Source organism: Ananas comosus, linkage group 19, assembly GCF_001540865.1.
Source record: "Ananas comosus cultivar F153 linkage group 19, ASM154086v1, whole genome shotgun sequence".
NCBI lineage: Eukaryota > Viridiplantae > Streptophyta > Magnoliopsida > Poales > Bromeliaceae > Ananas > Ananas comosus.
Window position 1 is genome coordinate 1,087,306 of NC_033639.1, and position 14,751 is coordinate 1,102,056.

The 14,751-nt window shown below is 33.3% G+C and overlaps 1 protein-coding gene across 1 annotated transcript; it reads left to right on the forward strand.

Annotated features, from left to right (window-relative positions):
• On the forward strand, positions 3,395-13,728 carry LOC109724934 (fimbrin-1-like). The gene is made up of 15 exons (XM_020253924.1): positions 3,395-3,722; positions 5,006-5,146; positions 5,233-5,403; positions 5,487-5,725; positions 6,093-6,264; positions 6,464-6,502; positions 6,669-6,737; positions 6,817-6,933; positions 8,890-9,101; positions 10,081-10,236; positions 10,814-11,013; positions 11,130-11,287; positions 11,364-11,460; positions 12,258-12,349; positions 13,087-13,728. Exons 2-15 carry the CDS (start codon positions 5,060-5,062, stop codon positions 13,342-13,344), a joined length of 2,067 nt encoding a protein of 688 aa, XP_020109513.1. The 5' UTR covers positions 3,395-3,722; positions 5,006-5,059; the 3' UTR covers positions 13,345-13,728.

Sequence of the window (14,751 nt, forward strand, 5' to 3'; positions counted from 1 at the left end):
ATTGTTTTTTTTTTTTTTTTTTTTTTTGAACAATATTACACCATGCAGTATTTCTGCATGAGCTTTTATGACTTTTTTTTTTTTTTTAGGGCAATTGCTTATATACCCCTGAAAAGTTTCTAACTTTTCAATTTACCACTCTTAGAAGGCTAATATTGAAAATATTCTTTCTACATTCTAACCTATTTCTAATATACCTCTAGAGTTAAAATATGTTAATTAACTCTGTTACCTCTGTAAAATTACTATTTTGCCATTTCAAATATACCCTTCCATCATCACTGATTTTCTTATTTACCCCTAAAGTTCGGAGCATAAAAAGTATTTTAACTTTTGGTCTTTTCCAATATACTCCTCTACCGTCATCAACATTTCTTATTTACCCTTAAGTTAAGGGCAAAATTGGTATTTTAATTTTTTTTAACTGTGGTAGATATTTAACTCACGTTTAACCCAAGTTAACTTAACAGGAGATAATTGCGGAGGTATTTTACAATAACGGTGAAACATATAAGGGGTATTTTAGGGAAAAAAAAGTAAAAATAAATCGAATATTTTCAAACGTACGATAGATATATAAGCAATTATTCCCTTTTTTTTTATTACACTATTAAAACAGCATATTCTGCATAATCCCAAGTTTGGTCCCTCTATCTTCTTATTAATTTCTCCTCACTCTGACAATTTGTCACTCTCCTCAGTGTTGTGCTCATTGACATCTTGTGATTCTTTTTGTCATTCTCCTTTTTACGTTCCAACCTATGAGTTAAAATCTGTTAATGAACTCTATTATCTCTATAAAATTATTATTTTACCCTTTCGAATATACCTTTCTACCAGCACCCACTTTTCTTATTTTCTCTTAAGTTAGGGACACAAAAAGTATTTTACTTTTTGATCTTTTCAAATATTCTTTTCTACTATCACCAACATTTTTTATTTGCCCTTAAGTTCAAAGCAAAAGTGGCATTTTAATTTTATTTAACTCACTACAACAGAATTAGGTTATAGGGACACATGTTTGGGACACTTTTGAGTAAGTGTCCCATTTATACTAAAACTTAAAAACACATCTACTAATGCCTAAATATAAAGCCCAATCCAACCAAAAATAAAAGATTACTCTACTCAACCCACCACACCCAGTCCATATGGCCCGATTACAAACAGAAAAGAAAAAAAAAAGAAAAATCAATTACCATCTTTTCTTCTCTCTTCACTCAATCCACTGAAATTCTAGACGAAGAGCCTTTACTGTCGTCCTCCTCCGCCACCGCAGCCAACGAGATACAATTTCGGTGGTTGCTAAATGCTTAAACAAGTGTTGGAAAATTAGCAGCACTCTTTTAGGTTATAGCGACACTCTTTAACTGTCACTATATACCTAGCGACCCCACATATAGCAACACTTTTTAAAAGTGTCGGTAATTTTAGCTAGCAGCACTTTTTTGACATGTACCTACATTTAAAAGTGTCGCTATAGACCGTTTTTGTTGTAGTGACTATGATAGATATTTAACTTACGTTTAACCCAAACTAATTTAATGGCTGGTAACTGTACGGGTATTTTGGAATAACGGAGGAACATATAATGGGTATATTAGAAAGAAAAAAAAAAAGTGGAGGTAAATGAGATATTTTTGAAGTTTTGAGGGGTATAGCCCTTTTTTGGTCCTTTTTAGATGGCCATCTCAAATGATATAAAAATAATATTATTAGAGTATTAATATTTTTTTAGTAATATATAACATAGTATTATTGGGGACCTAAAAGATTAAAGGTATTTTCCATTATGTAAACAAATAATGTTACTATCTGAATCTGAATTAGTTGCCATATCATTCAATTAAATATGAATTAGCAATTCAATTATAATAAAGTTTAATAATCTAAGTGAAACTTCATCAACAACTGTAATAAAATATATCCTAAAAATTTATAATTTGAAATAAAAAAAATATTCAGCCACTTATTTCATAGCTAAGTTACAAAAGGCTTCCTCAGCATTTTTAGCGCATGTTACAATTACATTAATTATCATTCTACATTTTGCACTATTATCTTAAATGGATCTAATATTTTGAGATAATTAGTGAATTTAGATTCATAAAAGTCATTGGCATTTTATATTATTCTACATCTCCATATTTATTTAACTTATAATATAAAAATAAAAAATTAGATATAAAAAAAAAATCTCTTACTTCATTAATAATATCAAATATGGTATACTATTGAATAATTTTATTGAGTTTATACGATTCTAATGCATTAAATATAATTAACAAACTTCATCTGCAAATTTATTTTTACAAAGTTTTACAGCTAACTTCGACAATTATTAAAAATTTTTAGACCTATTTGATACAATAGCAAATTACAGAATAAAAATTAACGTAATTTTTAATGCAGAAGATAATTGAGATACAATTTAAAATGCAAAGAGATTAAGAATAATGGTCTTTTATTAGACACAACATGGATTCATAATCTATGTATAATATGAGAGATATCTCAATCTAATAGCTTAGGCTTTTAGGTTGGGTCTAAGCTCTTTAACATGGTGTTATAACTTGGTTCGCGCTCTCTAATGTTTACTTTTATTCAGGGCAGTGTGCTGGTCGCATCTAACATGTAAAGTTATTTATATCGTATGCTAATCGTGCCGAGTTCGCAAATTGTGTTTGTGCTGTAAATAAGTTGCAAATTAATATTGGATTTGTGCCACATGTTAATAACGCCTAATACGTATCTAGGAGCATGTTAAGAATAATAATTCCATATTAAATACAAAATAAAAATCATAATTTATATATATATTGCAAAGGATATTTCAACCTATTTTAATATTTAAAATTTTGGATTGAGTGTGACCTCTTTAACAAGTTGTTGGCTATTTATTAACGATTAAAATAGGTCAAATTTTTTATCTCGTGATAACAGGTTCAGAAGATCAATAAGTGGAGTGAAGTTACGGTCCATAATAGACCTAATGATAAAAGACCTAACAACAAATCTAATATTCAGATGGATTGAACCAGATCGAATCCCGTGAATTGCTGTGGTTGAGCCCTTAAGTGCGATGGGTACATTATTTCTATAACACTTGCTTTTGGAATAGTTAGTTAGTGTTTACGATTCACACCGGTCTATAGTAATTTAGGTTGATCTCGAGGTAAAAATAGTCAAAAATTATTATTTTTTCTTCTTTTTAATGCCCTTTTTTTAAAATATATATTTTTAAAGATTTTTAAACCCCATCTCATCTCATGTGGAGTGTAACATGTGGCCAACCTCCTCACATCACACATGCCCTCTCATTAAATATGCATGACTGCATATATTGAAGAGATAGAGAGAGAAAGAAGAGAGAGAGAAGAGAGAGAAAGAAGAGAGAGAGAGTAGGCTATATATATAACAGTTACTATGTAGCATGTTCTCTATCACCCTCTCCCTCTTCCACAGGAAATAGGAAAAAAAAAAGAAAAAAAAAAGCTCTCTTTTTTTTCCTTTTTTTTCTTTATTTTTTTTTTCCAAATCCCCAAATTCTCCATCTCTTCCCTTTCGGCGCAGAAATCGAAGGAAAAAAACAAAAAAAAAGGAAAAAGGTTTCATCTTTCTCCTCTTCATACTCAACTCAGAATCCAAAAGAGTGTAGTATTAGAAAGATTGGAGAAAAAGGAAAGAGCCCAGCAAGGAGGAGGGAAAGAACCGCTTTTTCGGTGGGTAATTTGTGGGTTTTGGTTGGTGTGTAATCTCTTTTTTGTGGTTTTATGTGCTAATATCTGTGAAAAATGGGTTTTTTTTTTTTCCCTGCTCAATTTGATGTAGTTTTAGATGTTTTTTGGTGTTGATGAGATTTGCAATTGGGTACAAAAGGATTGCTTAGAATCTCCAAATTAATGGTTTGGGTTTTGTGATTCTAATTTTAATTCTAGTCCAATAGCAGGATTTTAGTTGGGTTTTTGTGAATTAGTTGAATTGGCTCCTCAACTTGTAGTTTCAGATATTATGTGGTATTAGTGAATGAGTTTAATTGATTATACTGATTTGGATTTTGTGCTTTTAATCTGAATCCTATATCAGTGGCATAAATTTAGTTGAGATTTTGTGAATTAGTTGATTTGGCTACTCATATTGTGGTTTCATACAATGATAAGTGTGTTAAATGAGTCTTTTCCTGTTCAATTTGCTGTAATTTTTTATATGTGTTTTTATTAATGAGTGTAAATGCTTAGAAGATGAAGAGATTTGTGTCTTTTCTTGAATGAGTTAGAAAAATTCTCAACATATTGATTTGGGTTCTGTAATTTTGATCTGAATTTCACTCCAGTAGCAGAATCTTAGTTTTTTTTTGGTTGATCATATCGAATCGTTGGTGCTAATCATTAATCCCAAAAGCTCGAGCTGTTAGAAATACGCAATCAATGCACTTAAATCGTATAAATACAGCACCCACGGATCTTGATTGTGACTCGGCCCGGTTAGTCTCACGCCATTTCGAACATGATTTTGGCCCTACCCAGCCTCCTGCCATTTCGACCATGACTCGACGCTACCTGGCCTCCTGCCATAGGGAACAGATTAGCTGATTTGGCCCTATAAACTTAATGTTTAAGCAAAAACAAGTGAAAGTTACTAGCAAAAATTAGATTAATGAGTATACGTACTTAAAAGATGAAGAAATTTATGTTTTCCTCAGATGGAATGTAGAATCTTTGAATCACTACCTTGGGATTTGTGCTTTTAATGTGAATTCTACTTTAGTAGCTGAAATTTTAGTTGAATTTTTGATAATTAGTTGATTGGGCTTCTTGGCTTATTGTTTAAGCAGAATAAAGTGAAACAATACCAATAATTGTATTAGTTGTATTACTATTTGTAAAATCTTCAGATCACATCTTTGAGTTTTGTGATTTTAATCTGAATTTTACTCCAGTAGCATAATTTTAGATTAGTTTCTGGTAATTAATTGATTGTTCTTATATTCTTATTGTTTAAGCAGGAACAAGTGATATAGAATCGAAATTTAGATTTAAGTTGTGAACTTTATGATATAATGTCGGGTTATGTTGGGGTCCTCGTCTCTGATCCTTGGCTCCAGAGCCAATTCACTCAGGTTGAGCTCCGAGGATTCAAATCCAAAGTAAGCAAATCCAACTAATCTGATCTTTTATTATCTTTCTTTTTCAATTTGGCACTCAAATGTTTGCTTGTGATCAAATCAAATAGTACCTCTCCATCAAGGAGGAGTCGGGACGAGTTCTTGTTGCGAATTTGCCGCCATTGATGGCAAAACTAAAAGGACTCAGCGATGTGCTGACGGAGAAGGAGATTTGTTCATTGTTGGATGAATTGTACGCTGACACCAATAACGAGATCGATTTCGAGGCGTTTCTTCGGGTATTTATTAATATCTAGGTGATTTTCATGGGATGTTATGCTTTTACGAATCTGATCTGGGTAGAAATCTTTGGATCGTGCAGACGTACTTGAATCTACAAGCAAGAGCAGTTGGCAAATTGGGTGGTGCGGAGAACTCCTCGGCTTTTTTGAAGGCTACCACGACTACACTCTTGCACACGATTAGTGAATCCGAGAGGGCTTTGTATGTCGCACATATTAATAGCTATTTGCGGGATGATCCCTTTTTGAAGAATTTTCTCCCTTTAGATCCTGCCACAAATGATCTTTTTGATTTGGCAAAGGATGGTGTACTTCTTTGGTAAGTTGCTTATTGATCTTCTTGCTGTTCCATTGCATCGAAATAGTTAATTGCATTTCTTTTTAGTAAGAAACTTGCCGATTCTTATATGTCTAATAATTAAGAAAAGGTAGGTGGAGTCTCACAAGTTCACTTAAATTGAAAGTGGTGAACCACTCGCTGCATACTTAGCACGGCAAACTGTTCACTACTTTCTTTGGTTCCCAACAATTCCACCGCCGATGTAGCACATATGTGACATAGTATAGGTCTAGATTTCCAAAATAAAATCGTCGTGGGCGACGGGCCTAATTTTAAGAATTGATAAATTCAAACAGACACTCACATTGTGCTTGTGTTTTACGTTTTCTAAATTTATTTGATTTAGCAAATTGATTAATGTGGCGGTGCCGGGGACTATAGATGAGAGGGCGATCAACACAAAACGGGTATTGAACCCGTGGGAGAGGAACGAGAACCACACTCTTTGCCTCAACTCTGCGAAAGCTATCGGGTGCACGGTCGTCAACATCGGAACACAGGACTTGATCGAAGGAAGGGTGGGTCTTTAAATCTGTGCCATTCGCCTTGAACGATATATATTTCGGGAAAATGTTTTTGGACTCCCTCCCTCAAGAACAAAGAAAACAGTAGAGTATATAGCCAATGTATATATTAATTGATAATCCATTTACAATGTCTTTTACTTTCATAGCAAAATTGTGATTATGAGAAACCTCTTTCTTGTTCTTTTTGCAGCCGCATCTGGTTCTTGGTTTGATCTCTCAAATTATAAAGGTAGCTACTATTACTTGTCTTTTTGCTTTAAACTGCTTTTTCACTACTCGAGTATAATACTAATAGCCGGTTGTGGAAAATCTACTTGAAGCTATCACATTTTTCAAAATTTTGAAATTGTTAGTTTTTTTTTTTTCCGTATTTATGCTGCGAATTGTATATGCAGATACAACTATTAGCAGATCTCAACTTGAAGAAGACGCCTCAACTGGTGGAGTTGTTGGATGATAGTAAGGTCAAGTAACAAGCTTCGCTAATTATTTGGTATAATTGATTAGTAACATTCATATATTTATTTATTTAACCTTTTACAGGATGTGGAGGAACTCATGAGTCTACCGCCGGAAAAAATGTTATTAAGATGGATGAACTTTCATCTGAAAAGAGCTGGTTACAAGAAGACGATTACAAATTTCTCATCAGATGTTCGGGTAAGTAACATACCTATAAAGATTACTGGAACTGTATTATTCATGTGTTTATTGATCGAATTGATGAGTTTGGATTGGGGAAAATATATTGCCTCTGTCTTGCGATCTTAAGCAAAAAGTTAGGTTGAGAAGAATTGATATCGAGGATTTAAACGCCCATCTGCACGGGCCATGCTCACCGTGCCGTATTGTGTCAACAGGATCTGTGGTGGATCCTGTATAGTGGCAGTGGTGTCTAATGACCTCGCTGTATGTAACCACAAGAAAGGCCTTATGGCCTTTTTTTTATATTTTGACCCCACTTTGGGGTCATAGTTGATGCCAAAGTGGAGTCAACAAATAGGACCAAGGAGGACAAAGCAACCCATTCTCTTTGTCATGTGGGCCTACTACCACGTGGACCCACGTGTATTTTTTTTTTAAAAAACTTGATCAATAAATAAAAAGGTAAAAATGTATAAAACTTGCCTCAACTATCATCTATTTTGATCTGATTACCTGACCTTTAAAAATTTGGATTTTCTATTTGATCTTTTAATTCATTTGATTTGAGTCAGCTAGTGGCCCTTTAACTTCAAAATTTAAACTGTCATTTATCTTTATGAGTGTCTTTAATATATTTTATGCAATTCACGTAAATATAAATCAATTGAAGTAAGCAATTAGCTTATATTTAATATCTGAAGACTGAAGAGCTATCAAATTACTTAGCTCAAATAAATTGAAAGATATAGTACTAAAATCAAAATTTTGAAAGGTCGGGTAGTGAAATCAAAATGCTCTATGTTTTTTTATACATTTTTACCTAATAAAAATTCTAAAAAAATATTATTCATTTATGTAATATTAATGACTTTCTTGTTATGTTTGTTCCTTATTATGTATTGACCACACTGTGAGAATTTTTTGGATCTGCCACTGGACAATATTTCGTCATGATATGACCCCTGTGTTGATGGCACAACTCAAAACCCACTTTTCTGTAAAATTAGCAAGTACTTAACTCAATAAAGTGCAAAAAAATTGATAAAAATATATAACAAGCAATTAAAATAAATTAGTTGCAAAGAAAATAAATATTTCATGCCTCACCACACAGGTATTTTTGTGACTGGCACGCACCGCCAAGTAAGTTCTCAGCTCTACCGCGCGTCACGATACTTAAATTCTTGATTGACACATATAGTGGCAGACACAACGTTGGTATATGGGAATATTTTTTATAATCAGTTTTTTTTTTAGAAAATGAGAAAATGTAGCGACAGATAATGGATGCTCCTTCGGATTTACAAATTGTAGTAATCATCGTCCTGCATTGACGACTGTACACTGTGAAACAATGTTCTCACTCAAACTTTTAACATTTTCTTTAAATATTAACAGCAATAATAAAACATAAAAAACTTGAAGAAAGTTAATCAAATTAGTTATAGGCTTCTATCTTCAGACCACCAATCGGCCATATCTTTTTATTTCGACAAATATTTTAAGGATTGTAATTTGCGGCTGTATATAGAAAACAAATTGCTTGTTTTATATTAGTTATTTAGTTTAATGTGAAATAAATGCTCAAAGTAGTGTGAAACAACCGTTGTACTTTAAAAACTTAAGTTTTTAGAGAACGGTCTTTAAACATTTTTATATTTAACACTCCCCCTCACGTCTGGGCTCGAGACTTTTTAGTCTGCCCGTGACGTGGACTTGAATTAAGTGGGAGGAAATTAATATGCTAGGAGCCTAGCGTGACTCGAACTCAGGACCTCCTGCTCTGATACCATGTGAAACAACCGTTGTACTCTAAAAACTTAAGCTTTTAGAGAACGGTGTTTAAACATTTTTATATTTAACAAGTAGATCAATATTTGAGCCATTGTTTATTTAGTTTTTTTTTAAAAAAAATATTTTTGAATTCTTACATGGAATTAGAAGATCATCTCGTAAGTACTCTAAATACAGGATGGAGAGGCTTATACCTATCTTCTCAATGTTCTTGCACCTGAGCATTGCACTCCAGCAACATTAGATACGAAAGACCTGAGTGAAAGGGCAAAACTAGTTCTCGATCACGCCGAGAAAATGAATTGCAAGAGATATCTAACCCCAAAAGACATCGTTGAGGCCTCATCGAATCTCAACCTTGCTTTTGTTGCACAAATATTCCATCAGAGGTTACTTTCTGCTCCTTTTGTGTTTTTGGCATACCTCATGGATTCTTGAAAGAACCGATCATCAGTTATCTTGTCCATGTATATTTTTTTTATGCTATTTATGTTGAAAAGTTTTTGTTAATCGTAAGTCACCGTGATTGAACTGAAAAAGATATGATCGAAATGCCTAGAAATTTTATTCTTCCTTATGGCATTGTGCTACCTTGTCACCGCTCTTTTTCGCTAATGAAATCCAAGCACCAAATTGACTTCTTTTTTTTTTCTCCTGGAATAGAGGAATATCCTGAGGATGAAAAAGTATCTTAGTAAAACTAAAACCAAAACAATTTGAATGCTATAGACTATGATTGTGTATTTATATATGATACATGGTTCGTCTAAGGTGCGATCTTTCTGATGTAAAAGAACTCTTCATTTTATTTGTTCTATTGTGCAAGATCTTTGAGACAGATTTTTTTTTTCTTTTTTTTTTTTCTGAAAACATCAAATCGGTGTCTTTTAGTTTGTAGTTCTCCGTTTAATCAACACGATAACTGAAGATTACTAATTTTATGACCTGTTGTTAGTTCATATTCCCAATTAGTTTCCTTTTCTTTTCACATCTCATTTTCTGTATACATAGCATTAATGGGGCAAAAATCTAGCATTTCGAATTGCTCAGTGTTCTTACTGATTTTTCTTATTATTGTTGCCGACCAAGATCAACCTATTTGAGTATATACTATCACCAATTGATTTGCAATTTTTCTGTTTGAAATTTTTGGATGTGGAGTATTCTTCGACGAAATCTCTCAGTCAAGTTGATGTTTTTTCTTCTCTGGTACAGGATTATTGAGTCGAATTTTATTTCTTGGATGTATCTTCTTTTCTTTTCTTTCTTTTTCCCTTTTTTTGGCTACAAGAAAAAGACAATGGTGTTATATGCTCTATTTTTTAGATCAATAATGATATTATTTGGTATCCACTTAATTATATGCAGGAATGGCCTCTCCACAGACAACAAAAAGATCTCTTTTGCGGATATGATGCCTGACGAAGTTCAAGTGTCTAGAGAAGAAAGATCCTTCCGCTTATGGATTAATAGTCTTGGAATTGCCACATACGTCAATAATTTGTTTGAGGACGTCAAAAACGGGTATTTGTGTTATAACTTCTAACATATATTTTTTTTAAAAGATACTTACACGCATACCCCCGTAAATGTGAATGCTCGTTGATGCACTTGAAATGTTTAATTTCTTACGATGCATATCCTTGTGCTTACAAAAATGACCCACTTTTCAAGACACTTATTTTAATTATAAAACCAACTTTCTCGAGTGGGATAACTTTTCTGTTGGATCGTCGACACTAACCACGATTCCAAAAGCTCAAGCTATTAGAAAGAGAGCAATCTATTCACTTAAAGTGAGCAAACACACAGGGCCTGTGATTTCAATTGTGACTCGTCCTAGCCCGGCCTCCACCACGAGGTAGAATTCTGGCCTCTTTAAGCCAACATCTTTAATTTTGGATAAGGGTATATAACTATGAAACTACTTGTTCGTCGGACATATTTGAAAATTTGAATCTTCCGGATAATATTCATAGAACGATGATTTCATAGGGATATACATCTAAAAACCCGTTGTTTATATGATCTTTTTTGTCTTTTCTATTCTTACTATCTCTAAGCTTTCGTTAGTGTGGCTTACTGGTGTAAGATTTTACAGCTGGGTTCTTTTGGAAGTACTTGACAAAATATCGCCCGGATCGGTTAATTGGAAACACGCAACGAAACCTCCCATCAAGATGCCATTTAGGAAAGTCGAGAACTGCAACCAAGTTATTAGGATCGGCAAACAATTGAAGTTTTCCCTTGTTAATATCGCTGGAAATGACATTGTGCAAGGAAATAAGAAGCTAATACTTGGTAAGTTTTCCTAATCTCTGCGCATTTCCTTTTGTAGGAAAGTGTGTGCGCAATTAACTAATTCTATCTGTTTTGTTTCTTTGGGTGTTTCATTTTTTTTTTTTTCCCCTTTGCAGCTTACTTGTGGCAGTTGATGAGATCCAACATATTACAGCTTCTAAAGAACTTGAGGTCCCATTCTCAAGGAAAAGAGGTTACAGATGCCGATATACTGAACTGGGCTAATCACAAAGTGAAGAGCTCGGGAAGAACTTCTCGGATTGAAAGTTTCAGGGTCTCTCTCTCTCTCTCTCTCTCTCTCTCTCTCTCTCAAACTCTTGATGAGTCATTTGCTTTGTTTTCTTCTCCAGGATAAAACTTTCTCGAATGGGTTGTTTTTCCTTCAACTTCTGAGCTCTGTGGAGCCGAGGATCGTCAACTGGAACATTGTCACCAAAGGCGAAACTGGTATGTTTCTATATGAAAGCTAAAATTATATGTAGGCCCATGTTTTAAGATCTTTATTGTGCGTTGTTCCGAAGTATGAATGTTTTGCTCTAGTTACACTCTTAGTCCTCGAAGTTTGACCCTATTTCTATTACATCATTAAAGACATAATTTAAATTTGAGATTTTAATTTGAGAGTTGAGACCCTGAAGTTTGGTGGGCATAACAATCAGTCAGTCTAACAACATGGGAGTAAAATAAAAAATAAAAAATCAACATGATTGTTTGAGTGCGCTCATGTCACATATTTTGATGGCAGGCTAATGTATTAAGGAATGTGAAACGACAGGGTATCTCCAGAAGCTTCAGTTACCATAGAACAGTATTTTTATATTATATTCGGTGCTTTTCCTCATGTATGGGCTCGAGACATTTTGCCCGGCCCATGACGTGGGCTTAAATTGAATGGAAGGAAATTAAATGAGACTCGGCTTAGGACCTGATTCTCTGATACCATGTTAAATAATGAAGCAATCGTTTAACTCCACTACCCAGAAACAGTGTTTTATGTTATATTCAGCATAATGGAGGATTTAATTGTTCATCAATTAGAGACTAAAATGGTAAAAAATCTTGAATGTTCGTTTCTAGTTTCTACCGATGATGTCATCCTAGACTCTTGAAGTTAAAGAGGAACAAAGCAAACGCCAATTAAGGGATTGTTATATTTAATTTAGTTCGTCATTTGTATCCAGTAAAAGCAAATGTAATGCTGTCGAATTACTCGTTTGATGTGTCTATGCAAAACTATTTTGCAGATGAAGAGAAGAGGCTAAATGCGACGTATATAATTAGTGTGGCAAGAAAGCTTGGCTGCTCCATCTTCTTATTGCCCGAGGATATCATGGAGGTAATAGAAGCATTCTATAAACGAAGGACAAAAAAAAAAAACTTCATTTAAAATCTCACTAATCCGTGATTAGGTCTGCTTAGGGCAAAAATTCAAATAATCTCCTTGCGGTTTAGAGTGCTTGCACTTTACTACGTGATTTTATTTGCTGTACTTAACTATTCTGTGGTTACTGTTTCGTAACTCCGCAGATCTCCTAATAAAGGTATGTTAAGAACAGCACATGGGTTCATGAACTAACTCGAAACCGAGATGCTATGTCTAACCTACCAATAGTTGGAGGCAAAGATTTAAGTGTCGCTGCAGAGTCGTGCTAAGAACTTGCTGGCATGAAACGGTACGGTGTCTACCATGCCGTGCCAATATCCGTGTGCCGATACAGTATGGCATCTTCGACACCAATATATTCTACTTACTTATTATATATCTGTATCAAAATTTTTACACTTCACTGAGGTAACAATTTGTCGATTTCAAAGAAAAGAGGCTTTTGTCGTATCGTATCCTTGTTTCGTGGTCTTATGGTGTAACGGAAAAGTAACATGATTTAGTTATTAAGTGTATGAAAACCTGAATGCCGGTATTTAATTTTTGTTTAATTTTTGACGGCGAAATCAAATTGTGACATTTGACTTTTACTTCTTTTTTTTTTTCTTTTTCTTGAACACAAAACACTTAATCTAATGTGGATTTCAATTTCCAGAAGTTGTTGTAAGCTCTTTTCCTTCTGCTTGCAGGTAAACCAGAAGATGATCCTCACCCTCACTGCCAGTATCATGTACTGGAGCCTGCAGCAGACATCCGACGACTCGCAACGCTTCGACGCCTCAACTGAAGATACCAATTCACAGAAAGCTCAATCTGATCTGTCCACCACGTCCGACAGCGAAGACGGGAGTGTTATTGCAGACAGCGTCTCGACCCTGACCATCGATGATTCTGCTTCCGAAACCTCGCAAGCAGAAGGCGGAGGCGGCGGACTAGTCGGTGGATGAGACATCTTTGATGGTACTGACTGCACTGAAGTCGAATTTTCCGATACAACGCGGAGAATAATGTATATTTTTTTGTGTTGAAAGGCTTATATCATGAAGAGTAAATTGCAGAACTCCCCTTATGAATGTTGCGATTTTCGTTTTGCCCCTCCGAAATGTTCAAATCCATATCGGAGGGGGGGCAATGTGAAAATCGGTTTATTTATAAGGTGTTTTCTGCATCTCACCCCCCAAAAAAAGGAAAAAAAACTTCTTTTTTTTTTTTTTTACTCTCTCTCTCTCTCTTCTTTTTATTTTTATTTTTTTTCCTTTTTAACTTGCAAATATACCATGTATCTTGTGCATTTAATACATGGAATAAAATAGAATAAAATAGTTATCTCACCCTTGAACTATGATTTGGTTGCATGTTTATATTAGGTGTTTGGTTTCTCAAGAAAATATTCTACAAATTTATTTTTTTTGAATTTTTTTTTCACAATTTATGAAAAGTTTTCTCTTTCATTTTGTGAATTGTTTATCTGAAAATAAAAAATTATAAAAAGATGTTTTCATGAATTTTTTTTGGCAGATAAAAAAAACACTGCGAATTCATATTTAAAAATTTTTTATATATATTTTTATCTAAATTAATCCATACAATTGGGAATTATAATTTTTAATAAAATTTGTTTGTAAAATGTAACTAAGCCTAAAGCTACTTAAATAAAAAAAAGAGAAAAATTTCAGTTATCCCCTTGTGATTTAACACATTTTTATTTTGCCTCTCTATAATTTAAAAGATGTTACAAAAATAAGCCTTTTATTAAATAATGTGACTTCATTTTAATATCATGTAATTTGTGAACTGTATGATAGTAAAAATAAAATAAAAATTATAAACAGTAACATAATATTTTTTAAAATTATAGACAGGTAAATACAAAAAAAGGAAAATTTTCAAATACCACTCCAGTGGTTTCGCGCTTTCTCATTTTAGTACCTTGTAGTTTAAAATATATCACTTTCGTACCCTATGATTTCATTTTTCTTTTCCTGTTATCTCTCTGTTAATTTTCTTCGATAAATAAGTGACAAAGTTAAAATTACATGATAGTAAAGTAAAAATTCGATAAACCATATGGTACTAAAGTGAATATTTGATAAATTATAGGTGGAGTATCCTAAGTTTTTTATAAATGATTTAACGAAAAGTTAACGGAGGCGCTGACGAAAAAAATAAAATAAAATCACATGGTACTAAAGTGATACAATTAAATCTCGGGGTACTAAAGTGAGACATTTAAATCACAGAGTACTAAAGTGAAAAATCACGAAAACAGATGGGTGGTATTTAAAGTTTATCTTCAAAAAAAAAAAAACTAATAAATGACTAGTTGAGATTTAACAAAAAATGAAAAATAGAAA